This window comes from Myzus persicae, unplaced genomic scaffold (assembly GCF_001856785.1).
Source record: "Myzus persicae strain clone G006 unplaced genomic scaffold, MPER_G0061.0, whole genome shotgun sequence".
In the NCBI taxonomy this organism is placed as follows: Eukaryota; Metazoa; Arthropoda; class Insecta; order Hemiptera; family Aphididae; genus Myzus; species Myzus persicae.
Window position 1 is genome coordinate 36,080 of NW_019103297.1, and position 16,297 is coordinate 52,376.

Genomic DNA, 16,297 nt, shown 5'->3' on the forward strand with positions numbered 1-16,297 from the left:
TTATTAGAATATTTACAATCTATGCTACAATAAGGCATAATAAGCAAATTTGAGCACACAACGTACAATTTTATTTACAACATGAACACATGAGGAGGGAGGCCATCCAGTGATAGAACCCAACGTTATTTTAATTTTTTTAATTAATTTTTTTAATTTTAATTATTTATTAATTATTGACTTGATATAAATTAAATTTAAATTAAATGGTATGAACCATCAATCATTCAATAAATCACGACACCAGTTTCTCTTTAGGCGGCGTGGGGGGTTACTAGGAAGTGAGTTGGAAGCAAGTTCAGCGATTAAAGGGTTAAAGTGACATTGTAATTTAGAGTGAAATTTTCTATAGTGTTTTGTGGCTAATTGATTTACTGTTTCTATTTTGAAGTCATTTTGGAGTGTGGAATTTGATACATACCAAGGTGCGGAAGAGATAATTCGGAGAGTGATACATTGGAAGGCTTGGAGTGTACGTATTTGAGATGGTTTAGCGCATCCCCAAATTTGGATAGCATAAGCCCAGATAGGCCGTAATAAGGATTTGTAGATAATTATTTTTGTGTGGAAGGGTAATTTTGATTTCAGAATTGGGCGAAGTAAGTGGAGTCGACTATTGAGGATTTTTCTTTTTGACTTGATATGAGGACCCCAGGTCAGTCTTTTGTCAATTAGGACACCGAGGTATTTTACTTCTGAGGATATTGGGATTTGTATTCCTTGAAAATAGAGGGGAAGGGGTATGGACTTTTTTAGTGTAAATGGAACATAGATTGATTTGTCAGGATTAATTTTGATTTTCCAGATGGATGACCATTTGTCTATTAAGTCTAAATGTGTTTGTAAAAAATGTACAGTTTCTACAGGATCAATACCAGGTGAGAGAATTGCAGTGTCGTCAGCATAGGTGGCTATAACAGTATTTGGGGTTTTAGGAATATCAGCCGTGTAAACATTAAATAAATCGGGAGAAAGGTCACTACCTTGGGGAACTCCTGCTTCAATTGGGTAGAATGACGAGACAGAGTTACCATACCGGACTGCGTAAGTACGGTTTTCTAAATATGAACATATTATCAAAAAGTATGGGGCAGGTAAGAACATTTTTAATTTAAAGAGTAGACCCTTGTGCCATACCCTGTCGAACGCCTGGGCTACATCTAAAAACACTCCAGGGCAATATTGCTTTTTTTCAAATGAAGATGAAATTTGATCAGTTAGTCTGTGAATTTGGTGTACAGTGGAGTGACCCGTTCTGAAGCCAAATTGGGAATGTGGAATTATGTTGAAGGTTTGGAGTATTGGTCTTATTCTTAATCTTATGATTTTTTCAAATAATTTGGCAAGAGTAGGCAGTAAGCTTATAGGTCTATAAGACGTGATTTCATTCTTGGGTTTGTTGGGCTTAGGAATAACAATTATTGTTGATAATTTCCATATCGATGGAATGTAAGAAATCCGTAACATGGAATTAAATATGTAAGTTACAAGGATGATTGTCTTTTTCGGTAGATTATTTAGAATTTTGTTGGTAATAAGATCATAACCGGGTGCTTTTTTTTCTTTTAATTTACTTATTAGAAATTTGATTTCACTTGGTGAGGTATGTTTTGCTGGAAGTGACATTGGAAGAGGACTGTCTATAAATGAGTTGATTCTTTCAAGGTGTTCAGTGCTGGGATGTATATCAGTATGAGGCTTGAAAATGTTAGAGAAATGTTCGCCAAAAAGGTTTGCTTTTTCATCATCAGAAATAGCCATGGATCTGTTAGGGCCAGTTATTGGCGGCATTTGCTGTTTTATATTAAGTAAGTTTTTTGTGGTTTTCCATAGTGAGCCGTCATTTGTGTTTAGGGATTGATATTTTTTTTCAAAAAACTCTGATTTATGTTTTGATATTAATTTTTTGATGGTGTTTGTCAAGTGATTAAATATTTGTTTATCAGATGGGTATCGATACTTTTGCCATCTAGAACGAGCACGACGTTTATCAGAAATTAAAGTTCTTATATGGATGGGTAAGGTTTGATTATTTGTTTGATTTATACTCCTTGGAGTATATGGATGTGATGATTTATATATAGCTGATTGTATCGAGGTTGTGAGGACTTGGGGACTCAAAATTAAAAAAAAAAAAAAAAAAAAAAAAAAATTTTGTAAATTTAAATTGTTTCGAGATAATATTTAAAAATTAAACAAATCTGTATACCTCATACCGTAAAAAAAAAACTATTCTTGTTGTAAGTGGTCTACCGCACACTTGTAATCTACCATGCACGTTTCTATATGACGTCATAAATCATATAATACAGTCAAAAAATAATGTTCATATATTTGAATTATAATTTGAAATTTGGAGTATAAACTGCATTGTAACAAATTTCTGTAATAAGATTTGGGTGGAAGAGAAAATGCCTAAGGAATAGAGGGAATATATTTTGGTACTTATACTCAAAGACAAGGGTCGAAGAAAATGTACAAGAGTATGGAAATTGAAGAGGTCAGTATTTCAGCAATATAGACATATATGTTTTTAGGTTTGCTAAACAGCCTACTAATTCCCATCTAACCAATTAATCTTCACCCCAGAGCCGAGACTTCTTCAAAAAATATATCAATTAATAATAAGTTATGAAATTGAGTAACTGTTATTTATTTTTTACATGGGTACTTGATTTTTTGATATGTTTTCCTTTTCCTGCATACCAATATTAATTTATTGGTATATTGTACATAAATAAGTACTTGGAATACTTATAATATATTTATTAAATAATAACAAAAAGTTTAAACAAACGCATCATGTAGGTAGGTTATATTGTTATAATATGCATTACTTCCAAAATAGAGACCAATAGGCAATGGACGTAGCCGTTGGACGTTGGACTAATTGAACGTAAAAAAAAAGAAAAATTAAAATACAATATTAAAAACAGTTATTTCTATTTATTATAATTTAAAATACGTTAAAAATAAATACCTATATAAAATATTAAAAATATCGAGTTTGAATCAAATTATAATAGTACCAACATTACATTAATAGAGTGAAATATCTTAGGCGATTTTACGTAAAATGATGCTATATGTAGTTCTATTTTCATAACCTTGAACAATTCTTAGAATTAATTTTTCCGCATCAATAAATTTCTTTAATTTTTTAGGGGGACTGTTACCTGTTTTAAGTTGGTTACAAAATACTTCTCACTCAGCATGTACTTTTTGCAAACAATTGATAAAACGCTAGGATGTTGAACTCACGTTTTAACAATGGATATTTTAGGCTTTCCTACTTAAAGAAGGAAATGCGAGTATCGAAGGTGAATGTAAAATAAATAGAGGGTGTGTACTTAAGAACAGGCAACGACAAGAGACAAGAGTCATTATGTATAGAGTATTTGAGAAAACAAGAAACTAAACGATTTAGTGCATGTGGAGATGTGCACCCGTGTTCAATGTTAAGCCCCTACGGCCTTACTTGTTCTATTGTTACGAAAGATATACAGGATGACGTGCAAGTGCAATAATGGCTGATGTGTTTGTGGAAGAAAGTCCGAAAAAATGAAAGAGTTGAACATCACCATTTGTAAGTAAAATGAGGGAGAAGAATATATGGGTAGAAATATTTGTTCATGTTATGAGAGGAGAGTAAGGAAGGTAATGCAGCGAGAGCGGTTATCGAAATAAATTTTTGGAACATGTAGTTCGACGAGTTAAGAATGATGGAGCAAAAATGTGCTCAAATCATAATGTCCTTAGCATATTATATCCTTCCGAAGATTGCAATTTTTTTGTTTTGTTGCGGTTTATCACCAAGCATCGCGCCTTTTACTAATTTTAATTTTTTTTTTTGAGACTAATTTCTATGTTTTTTGACGAGTTAAAAACAGCACTTTGCGCATAATAATATAGTTAGTATCATAGAGTGAAATGAACAATTTATAGCATTGCATTGGTCTCTAATGAGAGAGTACCGATATTCAATCCCTCAATCTTTTTCCATATTCTATGGTAACTCGTTAATACTTACAAGAAAAATATTTTTTATTATGCACATTGCATAATATAATAATATTATTATCATGTCTCATTAATCTGTGAGCGAATACTTATAAAGAAAATAACAGTTTTCAGCGGGTAAATTGTTGTCATTTAACGTGGCCACACTGCTAACCCAGGCAGACTTTACTAGCATCTTTGGAGTTTGGAGTCCGTTTATTACGTATGTTGTGTGTTTTCTTTTTCGTTCGTGTTCTATTTACAATATTATTATTATTATTGTATCGCATCCCTTACTCCTTAGCGGTTTTTGCTTTTAATATAATATATTTTTTCATATTTGACTTGTACTCAGTACTCTTCATCGTCCCTACAAACAGTACAAACCCTCCTAAGTCCTAACAGTAAATTCTCTGCCATTGGTGATTACCATTCGTAGTTTTTCACTTGATCAGTGCGCGTACTAAGTACCAGATCGAATATTATTGTAACGCACCAACACGTTACACGAATCGTCGCCGGAACTGACGTACGCGCTGTATGTCGGTTACGATCATTTTTTTTAGTGATCCTCTCAATTTTGGTGATGAGCAGTGCAACGATGTGACCAATGTGATAAGCCGTTGTTTTCACCGATCCGTGTTTACCCGCTTCACCAGCCGACGCTCATAGACTACTAGACAAGTTTACACTCGGAAATGCTATACTGCTGTTTGCGCGGGATCGGTCACATTCTGTAAGTAAATGAACTGTTAGTCCGTCGATCCACAGATTAAAGATGCTTCGATCTCGTTCCATTAACACCTTAGTCCACAGTTCTGTACGACGACTTTTCAGTTGTTACCTTGTGTTGTCATAGGACATAAGTGGTGATAATTTTATTATTACACTTTATAATTGTTTTTAAATTTATTTTACTTAACATTATCAAAAAAACTATCTTTTTTTGTCATTCTATAAACGTTCTACACAAATTCGTGTCCTATGAAAATATATAGGTACTTTGATTAAAATCTGGCATTGGTGTGGTAATTTATTTGTTTTTGTTCCAAAGCTATAATTGTTAAGTTTTTTTATTTTTATCATTGAATGCTATTGTTTTGGCAATAAATTGGAAAATTATAGTTTACATGATGTGTTATAGCCCAGATAATAAAGTGCTTTACGCTGGTTTTTCTCACGGGTACCTGGGTACTTGAATTTATTATTGAAGTAATTTAACTAAATTTGTTTTTGTTTTTCAGATAAAAGTAATAACTATCACAAATATGCAGGAGGACATGACTTATCCGGCTGGATGCCGCCCCGTTACAGATGATCTGGGTCCAGATGAACTTATTCGCCGATTAAAAGTATTCTAAATTAATTATTTAAGTCCATTAATTGTATTAAAATGTGTGTAATGTTTTAGACTTTAGCTCATACTCTTCAAGCAATGGGTCAAGATGAGGGCATGTATCAACAATATATACCATTGACTTTACACTTGGCTGAAGATTATTTTCTAAAACATGCTAGTAAAGATGTTCAGCTTTTAATAGCATGTTGCATCGCTGATGTACTTAGAGTTTATGCTCCTGAAGCTCCTTACAAAGATCCAGAGCAAGTCAAAGTACGAAATAATGGCTTAAACTAAGATTTAATTTTTTTAATTTCATTAATATATTTTTGTTTAAGGGTATATTTATGTTCCTAATCAAACAACTTGCCGGTCTAAAAGATCCAAAGGATCCAGCATTTAAACGTTATTTTTATCTTTTGGAAAATCTTGCTTATGTAAAGTCTTTTAATATGTGCTTTGAACTTGAAGACTGTCAAGAAATATTTTGCAAGTTATTTTCACTCATGTTTAAAATCGTGAAGTAAGCACAAATACACTATTTAGTTTTACGTAATATTTTACTTTATGTTAATTATTAATATTTTATTGTTTACTAGTGATGAACATTCAACTAAAGTGAAATCTTTTATGCTTGACATTTTATGCCCGTTAATATGTGAATCTGATATGGTAGCCAGTGAACTTCTTGATATTATTTTAATAAATATTGTTGAACCCAATAAATCACAAAGAAAAAATGCATATTCATTGGCTAAAGATCTTATTCTTAAATGCTCAAATACTTTAGAGCCTTACATTCAATCGGTACATACATATATAAAATTACAGTATGATTTATATTTTAACTGTCTACTTTTTATTTTAGTTTTTCAATCATGTTTTGATATTGGGAAAGAATGAAAAAAATCTAGCTATAAGTACTAAAACTTATGATCTCATTTATGAATTGAACAGAATCAGTCCATCTGTATTGTTAGCAGTCCTCCCACAACTTGAATGCAAACTGAAGTCAACCGTTGAACAAGAACGTCATGGTACCGTGTCTCTTTTAGCTCGTATGTTTTCAGAAAGGGATTCAAATCTTGCTCGCCATCATAATATTTTATGGCAAGCATTCCTTAGTCGATTTAATGATATATCTGTTAGCATCCGTATTAAGTGTGTTCAGTATGCTATGCATTTACTTTTAAATCAACCTGAACTCCGCCAAGATCTGACAGAAGCATTACGTTTAAGAAGCTCTGATAGTGACATGAATGTACGTCATGAAACAGTTATGGCTATTGTATCAACAGCTAAACATGACTTTGAACCGATTGCAGATAATGAAGAACTACTTTTAGTTGTTAAGCAAAGAATGTGTGATAAAAAGGTATTATGTTTAATATTTAACTAAAAACAATTATTTATTATAAACTATTGTGTATGTGTTTTAGTTTAAAATAAGAAAAGAGGCTACATCTGGGTTAGCATTTATATACAAAACATATTTAAATGATCCAGACATTCCTCAAGGCACTAAAAAAGCATTTACTTGGATCAAAGATAAAATTTTACATGGGTATTATAGAAGTTGTGTTGAAGATAAATCATTGGTTGAACGGCTAGTGAATACATCTTTAGTACCATATCAATTACCACCTGAAGAGAGAATGAAGAGACTTTATCATTTATATGGTACAATTGATGATTATGCTAAAAAAGCTTTTATGGAGATTCAAAAAACTCAACTTTTGTAAGTGACTATTATTTTATTTGTTTGAAAAGCGTATCATTAATTTATTTGTTAAACAAATATGTAGAATCCGTTCACATTTAAAAGAATTTCTTGATAATCACAAGAAAGAAGACAGTCCTCAAAAAGATAAAGAAATTCAGGCTAGTATAAAATTATTAACTCGGTATTTACCTGAATCAGTTAAAGCAGCAGAGTTTATTGGCAAATTTTCACAACACCTAATTAAAGATTCTACACTATTAAGTTGTAAGTTGATTTTTATTAAATTATTACATTTAGTAATAAATGGGTATAATATGTTATAATTTTTAAAGGTATGGATACAATTGCTAAACAGAATTCTAGTACTGCTGAAATATCCGAAGCTACTAATTTAGTTTTACGGAAACTTGGTCAACCAGTTATGACAAATCTATATTACAACACTGTAAAAGCACTTTTAGAAAGAGCTTCATCGGTGATGATAGACTCTCAAGCATTAAAGGTTAGTATAAAATGAATTATGAATTTATAGTTTTCAGAAACACCAACATTCTTTTTGTTAATAGTATTCACATATTTTTTGTTTAATCTGTGACCTATACTTTAAATATACAATATATAGGTATACATAACTTTAAAAATGCTCCTGCTGAACTAATCTTGTGTTAGCTTTTATGTAAGAGTGAATTGAATAATTATCAAACTATCATGTTAAAATAATTGCTTATGTTAGCCTTTTATAATTTTTTAATTTGTATAAACTGCATGCCACTTCATACATACATTTGGTATTTGTTGAGAGGAGGGACCATGATTAGGTTCAAGCTATGATAATTCAGTTTTTATATGAGTTGTCAGCATTTTTAATTTCAGCTATATTTATACACCCAAAACTTGCTAAACAATTGAACTATTGTCAAAAAATCCACAATCAAATAGAGAGTGTTCTTATCATCAAGTTTCATTTTAGATTGATTCACTCTTTTTTAAATTAACGAAGTTACATGTGCATAGCTTAAATTTACGATGTTACATACACGTAAGATGAAGATAACAAATGCAGGGATGGCACTCTCTTAAGTGATAAAAAAGTCAATTCATTCTTAATACTAGTTACCAAAGCTAAATTCACAAAATTGGTTCTAATGAACACAAATGTATTATGCTAAACGTTTGTAAGATAACACATACAGATCATGGAGTCTTTCAATTTTTTATTTATCTTGGAGCTACTAAACTATTTTAAGTTATAAAAAATTGTGTTCTTTTCTATTTTTCATATCAAAGTAAATATGATCAGTGTAATAAATTTAATTTTTTTTTTGTTAGGAATTGTTTAATCATGTGGAAAATTGTTTGAGTGGTGGAAATATGATAGAAGAACTTGGTTTGCACCCAGAAACTGCTGCATACAGAGGACTCGAGCTTCTTAATGTATAATAATTTATTTTATCACTTATTTGCTAATTATAATAATTTATAATATCTAATGACTTTAGGTATTATCAAACACTTTTGCTTGCCACTTTTATCATCCAGACATACTAGATAAGCTGTTAGATTTATCACATCATGATGATGAATACATAGCTCCTCAAGTTCTCACAATGTTGACTACAATTGGCAAATATAGTGCACTTGGTAAATTTTTCTTCCATAATATATTATTAAATTATCTAAAAAAATTAATGTAACTGTAAATATTACAGGTGATTCGTACCCAGAATTCACAGAAAAATTAATACCTATATGTAAAAAATTGGCAGTAACTGGAACTCCCAAACAAGCTAAAGGAGCTATACGTTGTCTTTATGTGAATGTATATAAATCCAAAAATGATATTTTTGATGATATTGTTGAGGTAACATTATTAGTATGATTTTTAATGTTCAATTAATAATATTTTTGTTTAAAAAATGCAGAAAACTAAAACTAATTTAGAACCAGATTCTAAACATTATGAAACAGCAATAGTAGCTCTTGGGCATCTAGCTATCAATGTAGCTGAAAAATATAATGTCCATTTCAAGAATATGATTTCTCGAAAGGTAAGTTTAATTAATACAAATTGTATTCAGTAATAAAGTTAAATTGTGATGTTGAAAATATGAAATTAATTGTTCTATGATATTTAAAACATATTTTTTTAACCCATGTGCTACAAACTGGCCTTAGATGTACTGCTAAATTTTTGAAAATATGAAGCCATGGTATGAAAGATATTACGGTGGGTAAGATGCCCTGGAATTTTTATAAAACAAACAAGGTTGTCTTGAACTAACAAAATGTTTAGAACCACTGATTAAAAATTATTAGATTATTATATTTTTTTAAATATAAACGGTTGACAATCTTTAAATATACATACAATAATATTGGCTAATGATGACAAACCATCCTTGCGAGCTTATTCTTTACTATGTATGGAAAATGACTTTAAATTTGGGACCTCTTTAATAGAACTGTTGTTTTTTAGGAGGTCTGAAGTCAATATAAATTATAAAAACAAAATCCCTTATAAATAAAACCTTACAAATGTTTCAACTATGTAAATATCATAATATGGTGGGTATGAGGAATGTAAAATATATTAAATAAGATTTTAACATGAATTATTTTATTAACATGTTTCTAAAGCTGTACTTTTTTTTAATCCAAATTAATTGTACCCCTGTGTCTTGTAACAGTGTAAAGAAGTTATATAATTGTCAAATTACAATATATTGCTTCATATACATACAGGATAAGCAATAATTATAAATATGCTAATAATGAATATCAACTTTAAATATGTTTTGTTTTAGATTGTCAAAGAATTATTAGTAAAAGTGTCTGTAAAAAGTGAAATTTATAATGCTGATGCTAATTGGTGCTCCGAAGAAATTTTACCAAAAGGCACAAAGTGTAGAGTAAGCTATAACTTGAAGTTTTTGTATAAAAATTGTATGCTTATTTTTATATTGTATTTTAAGGCTGAAGGTATGAAGGCTATGGCAAGGTGGCTTATTGGCTTAAAGAATGATAAAGTATCTGCTCAAAAAACGTTTAGAATGTTTAATGCTTTTTTGTCACAAAAAGGCGACCTTACACAATCTGGGATCTTATCAAAATCTGAATTAGCTTGGTTACGATTACAAGCAGGCTGTTCTATGTTGAAGATTTGTGAACAAAAAGGTGTTGGCGATCAGTATACAGCTGAACAGTTCTTTTTATTATCAAGACTTATGATGGTATATTTTAATTTTGGCATTTTACTTTTCTATGTTAATGTAACGTGTAATAAATGAAATGGATTTCAGGATGAAGTTTTAGAAGTGAGGGAAATTTTTGCTGCAAAACTCCATAAAGGCTTAGGGAGAGGTTTACCTTTCAAATGTCTCCCATTAGATTTTATGGGAATGTACGCTCTGGCTGGACTTGAAGCAGATGAACGATTGAGGAGTAAAATCTATGATTACGTTTTAAAAGACATAAACAGAAGACGGGATTATGCCAGAAATTTAACTCAAGGATCTGCCACATGTATTTTAATTAATTCTTGTGGTTTAAAAATGCCTTTCAAACTTTATTATTGAATGTCTAAATTTTTTACAGGTTCAATTGAAAAAGCAATGGCACAATTACCTCATATTTTACCTGATTATATGTTGCTGTTTGCTATATCAATTTTAACACACTCTCCTGTGTATAAAGATAATAGAGATGAAGAAAGTCTGACATTGATGCAACAGTGCCTATGGTTCATTCTTGAACCATTGATCACCAAAAATGATTCTTATAATTTTGGATTTTACAAAGAGATGTTGGAGCGAGTCAAGAATTATGTTGACGCTGTAGAACCAACAAATGAGACTGTTAATGCTGTAATTATAAATATTTTTTATCATTCTATTTCTTACTTCAATGCACTTATAAATATTGAAAACTTAAGCTATGAAATATCATAGTGTTTCAATGTATTGTAATTACATTATCAGATAAATACTGACAGTTTATTATGTTAGTTATTATAAGTACATAGTAAAGTTAAAAATTAGTATCGTGAATCCAATAAATTTTTTTCTCAAAATCAAAAACATTAATATATGTAAGTTGCTTAATTCACTTTGAATCTAATAATTTTTTTTTCAATTATTTTTAATTAAATCTTGTTACACAACAATTAAAATTAATGTTTAAAATATTAATTAAACTTTGTTTCAGAAAATGTGGGCTCTTTGTGATTTGGCAATGAGCGTATTAGTAGTTCATACTAGTACATTTGAGACATCTCCTTTTTCTGAAATTAGAATTTCAGCTATGTTTTTTAAGAGGCATGATGATTCCATGTTTGTGAACGTTAAGGTTTATTTGCCAGAAAAGTTCCAAATCAAAGTAAGTTTTTGTAGTTAAAAGATGAATTTGATGATGACAATTTTGTTTTCAATTTCAGCAAGTAAACAACAATGGAAAAAAAACTGGACTTTCAGCTGCTTTAAGAACCACTAAACCCCGAATTCAGAAACATAATATTCAAACCAGTCGTGCTAATGAATCTAAAGTAGTGAGTATTTTTAGTCTTAATTTACTTAGTAATATTTATTTTAATTTTAAGTGTAAGATTAATGATTATAAATAAAGATTTGGACTGGCCTGTTTCCAACAAATAATCTTTATCTTATATTTATATATGTATAAAGAAATAGAATTAATTTTCTTTTTGTCAAGGCATTCATTGCTTTAAAATCCCTCACCTTGACCCAACTACCATGCCATGGTTGGTCCTGCAAATGGAAATATTACAGATTAGAAAATAATTGTAACTAGAATACTAAATAATTTTGTAGGAATCTGACTTATGATGACAAAACCATCCTTGCGAGCTTATTTCTTACTTCGTAAGGAAAATGACTTGAAATTTGGGACCTCTTAAACTGGACTGTTGTTCCTTAAGAGGTCTGAAGTCAATATTAAAAACATATTTTAAGATTTATGGTTCTGATGATAATTGTGTGGTAAACAGTATCAGCGAGCCGTTTATTACATTAAGATTCTCTCCCCGCCTAGACTCCACTACCGAGCCAAGGTGGATCCCACTTAAGGAATTATTAGAGATAAAAAGATAATTTATTGTAACTAGAATATTAAATAATTTTGTAGACAACTGACTAATGATGACAAAACCATCCTTGCGAGCTTATTTCTTGCTTTGTAAGAAAAATGACTTGAAATTTGGGACCTCTTAAACTGGACTGTTGTTCCTTAGGAGGTCTGAAGTCAATATGAAAAACATTTTAAGACTTATGAGTTATGGTTCTGTTGATAATAGGCACGAATCTAGAGCAAAAATCTGGGGGGGGGAGGCACTCAGTGTTAACACTCAACAATATTGGCCAGGCATATAATAGGCATTGATCTTAATTTTCCTCTGGGTCTTTATTATTTATTTATGCTTTACCTTTGTATTTAATAAGAATATACTTTGGACATCTTATAATTTTTATCTTGAGCTAGTGAAAAATTTATTAATCAAATAACTCCAAGTAGAGCATGTAAAGTTAAAAGCACATTTATTTTTTAATGTGCTTGTACATTTAATTTAAAAATAAATTCCAAATATATCATAGTCTTGTCTTTTGCACATGGAATTTAAGTAAATGAGTTTGTCTTCATTTCAAGGCAACAATTACAGCCACTTGGCCCTGGCCATATCGTTACAGTGCATTAATAACTTTTAATGTTTATTCCATAGACAATTGTACTACTATACAAAGGACGACTGTAGTTTCAACAGTCTGGTTTAAATGTACGGCTTATGATCTACAAAAGTATTTTTTGAGTTTACATAATATAAATCACATTCATACTTATATATTTATATATGTGATGGGCAATGTATACATTGCCCGGTCAATGTGGTATTGCCCGGGCAATCTAAACCACAATTTTTTTTTAACCAACTTATATTATTTTTCATTATTATTATAAATATTAATTATAACTAAAGACCGGATTTATATTCTTTTAAAATACCCAAAATATGATGCTAATATTCTCTGAAAAATCTTCAAATATTCTCATTATATTCTCTCAACAATTTATAAAATATGCTAAAATATGCAAAAATATTCAATAAACATCATTATATGCTTTAATATGCATTTTTTAAATTTTTTATTTAATTTTTACGTATTAAAAGTTGCGTTGTATTATACCTAATGGAATACTATTGCACTTTAGCAAGAGTGGGAAATAGGGATATAATATAAATATAACAGTTTAATATTAAAACATAAAAACAATATTCCTTTGGTATATTTTAAGTTGTATTAATCACTTAATTCACAGTGTAAAAAAATAACAAGTATAATATTAATATATATTAAATCATAATAAAACAAAATTATTTTTTAAACAATAGGTAATTCTTAAATAATAATTAATTAAGTGGTTTACACTTGCATAATGAAATTGCACTGAAGTAACTAGGAATACAAAATAATAATACATTTATAAAATAAAATAAACAATATTCCTTTGGTAAATACTATGGTAAATATTTACTTTCTGAAAAATAAAATATAAACTTGAAAAACAATTTAAATTTTATTATATGAAGTAACAATAATATATTTGTCCATATTATCTGTACTCATGTTAGTTCTTCTATCGCTTAATATGTGTTTATAAAGACCAAATGAACGATCAACATCAACTGATGTTAGAAGAGCAAACTTCATGTCAGCAACTACTCTGGGTGTGAAATTTTCTGGGAAATCTTCATTGTTTTCACATAAAATGTTCCCAACTTTTTCTAACATTTGGTAACCTTTGTTTTTTGATATAATTGATTCACTTTAGCGCTGTAACACTCAAGGTTTATAGATAAACCTTGATAACACTCTGTGTTTTCTTTATATCAAATTGATTAAAAAAAATAAATTGTAAATGTTCAAAAAAAAATTTCTGGGTACCGTAATATTAAAATTAAAAATAAATAGAAATTTTTTCTCACAATTTACTAAATATTCCAAAATTTGCTAAATGGGTTAAATATTCTCTAACCCATGAAATATTCTCAAATATGCAAAAAAAACTTTTTTCTACGCATTCAGAATTGAACGAATCGTCCACAATTTTTACTCTCATAAGACTGCATAGACCCAGTAACGATATGTAAAAATATATAAATCCGGTCTTTAATTATAACCTATTTATAGTTTAGATTTTTTTTTAAAACAATCATTTTTATTTTTATTCGTGTATCATAATATTACAAATATTTTGATGGAATAACAAAAAAAATTAACAAGTATCATTTTGTTTTTATAATAAATTATAATTTTATGATGGCTTAAAAAAAAACAATACTATAAATAGGTAATAATTATAATTTATAATAATAAAAAATACTATTAGTTGGTTAAAAAAAATTTGTGGTTTACATTGCCCGTAACATATATAACTTCAACCTCTCAATCATGAGTCCACATCATCTGTATGGATGTTCCGTCTTATCTCTTGTAGTATAATATCCATGGTTAATTTACTTCAATATTTTTAGTTTATGCTTTGTTCATTTCTGAGATCTTCCCTATGCAGTAACAGTCTAAACTTTAGTAAACTGATTATTTTTGTATACCCAAACTGAATTTATAAGCAATTATTAAATATGGTTCCAAATTAAAATTATAAATTAATTGTACTTAATGTTATAAACTCTATCAAAATAAAAATTATATGGTAACTTGTAATTTTTTTTAATTTTGCTAAAAAAAATTAGGGTTATGCCTAACCAATACTGATATTATGTTAGGTTTCTTCAATAAACTTTTTATGTCTGATTTTTTTATTTACTATCCTTTTTGTTTTTTTTTTCAGAATACTGACCTTCAAGATTCTACTATGTTAGACATGTCTGTTGAAGTAAGTTTGGATTTAATTAACTATCACTCCATTTTTCACTAACAATTTTGATGTTTTTACAGAGAGAAGAAGATGAGGATGTAATTGAACCTAAACGCAGGAGAACAACCCGTAACAATAATTTTAGTTGAAATTCTTGTTTGGACTTACTTAGCGTTTAAGCTAAACTGTATATTTTAATTGTTATATACCTACTAAAAACTGTTAATACTTATTTATTTTGTTAATATTTTCGATTTTATTTTTTTAAATTTAAAATTCTCAACATCAATTTACTATGTAAGTAATTTATTCTTAAGTGAAATATTGGTATCAGTCTTGTATGCAAAACAAAAATATTACATGGTTTTTATATATATCATTTTTCCACCCTGAAATATGTCTTATATTCTGATCTGTACTCCTCTATTAAATCACAAAACCAAATTTTTAAATAAAAACAAAGGGATGTTTTAAGTATGGTATTTAAAATAAAAAATATGAATAGGTATTTAAAAATGATACCTAAAATTGGTATGATGTTGTAATGTTACAAAATATTACATTTATAAAAATTTGTCTTGCTTAATGAAATGTAAAATATGGAATTTAGAGCACCGTTGTTCATTAATAATTATATTGATTCTAATCATATTTTTGTAAAAATTTTAAGTTAAAATGTTAGATAAAAATACCTTTTATTTTTTAATTATTACATTTATAATTAGTTTAGATTAAGAGTTTAATACTGAATAAGCTATAAGTAAACTTATGTTTAAAATAAATTATTTTCTTAAAATAAAAAGTATTTTTGATTGAATTTTTGATTAGAATTTTATTATTTTTTATCACAATATTTTATAATCTATTGAACAAGAGGTGGGCAAGTGGGTACTGTTCTGCTGCACATTTGTTGTAGTGGTTCACTGTAGTAGAAGGATTAAATTTTAATTCAATGATATGAAATCACTGTGTACCAAAAAACAATTCTGAGCCAAGGCAGATGTATCAGCCTTATTACTAATATATTTTATGATGTTATTGCTATTAAAGTATTTTAATTTTATTAATTTCAATATACAATATAATTATTAATAATAACTTTCAATTTCCTGAAAATAATACTTTAAGTTTTCAATAAAATAACTAAAATTGTTATCCTTCGTTTAAATATTTAATAATACAAAAATTTACTTTTATATTTCAAAAACTGGTTTAGAGTAAAAATTCCCGATTTTTCTTAATTTAATTTTTTATTTTTCCTGGCGTTTTTGAAAACTACTGAGAATTTATTAATATGAAACTTAAAATCAGAAAACTTATGCAGTTGAGAGCTTCTAAGATAGCCCAAT

General features: G+C 28.8%; 1 protein-coding gene across 1 annotated transcript; it reads left to right on the plus strand.

Moving 5' to 3' along the window:
* Positions 1–4,203: 4,203 nt before the first annotated feature.
* On the plus strand, positions 4,204–15,444 carry LOC111034195 (sister chromatid cohesion protein PDS5 homolog B-B). Its single transcript, XM_022315283.1, has 21 exons — positions 4,204–4,735; positions 5,244–5,351; positions 5,411–5,611; positions 5,677–5,861; positions 5,938–6,145; positions 6,207–6,713; positions 6,778–7,076; positions 7,144–7,325; positions 7,394–7,563; positions 8,391–8,495; positions 8,561–8,702; positions 8,771–8,922; positions 8,984–9,109; positions 9,866–9,970; positions 10,034–10,291; positions 10,361–10,583; positions 10,656–10,924; positions 11,265–11,435; positions 11,494–11,604; positions 14,922–14,966; positions 15,029–15,444. The coding sequence occupies exons 2-21, from the start codon at positions 5,268–5,270 to the stop codon at positions 15,095–15,097; spliced, it is 3,612 nt and encodes a 1,203-aa protein (XP_022170975.1). The 5' UTR covers positions 4,204–4,735; positions 5,244–5,267; the 3' UTR covers positions 15,098–15,444.
* Positions 15,445–16,297: the final 853 nt, after the last annotated feature.

Excerpts from the sequence above, each read along its gene's own strand:
- LOC111034195 (XM_022315283.1), top strand. The coding sequence starts at position 5,268 with ATGCAGGAGGACATGACTTATCCGGCTGGATGCCGCCCCGTTACAGAT. Across the intron at positions 5,612-5,676 it reads AAGATCCAGAGCAAGTCAAA|GGTATATTTATGTTCCTAAT; the intron begins GTACGAAATAAT and ends TTTTTGTTTAAG. Across the intron at positions 10,292-10,360 it reads TATTATCAAGACTTATGATG|GATGAAGTTTTAGAAGTGAG; the intron begins GTATATTTTAAT and ends AATGGATTTCAG.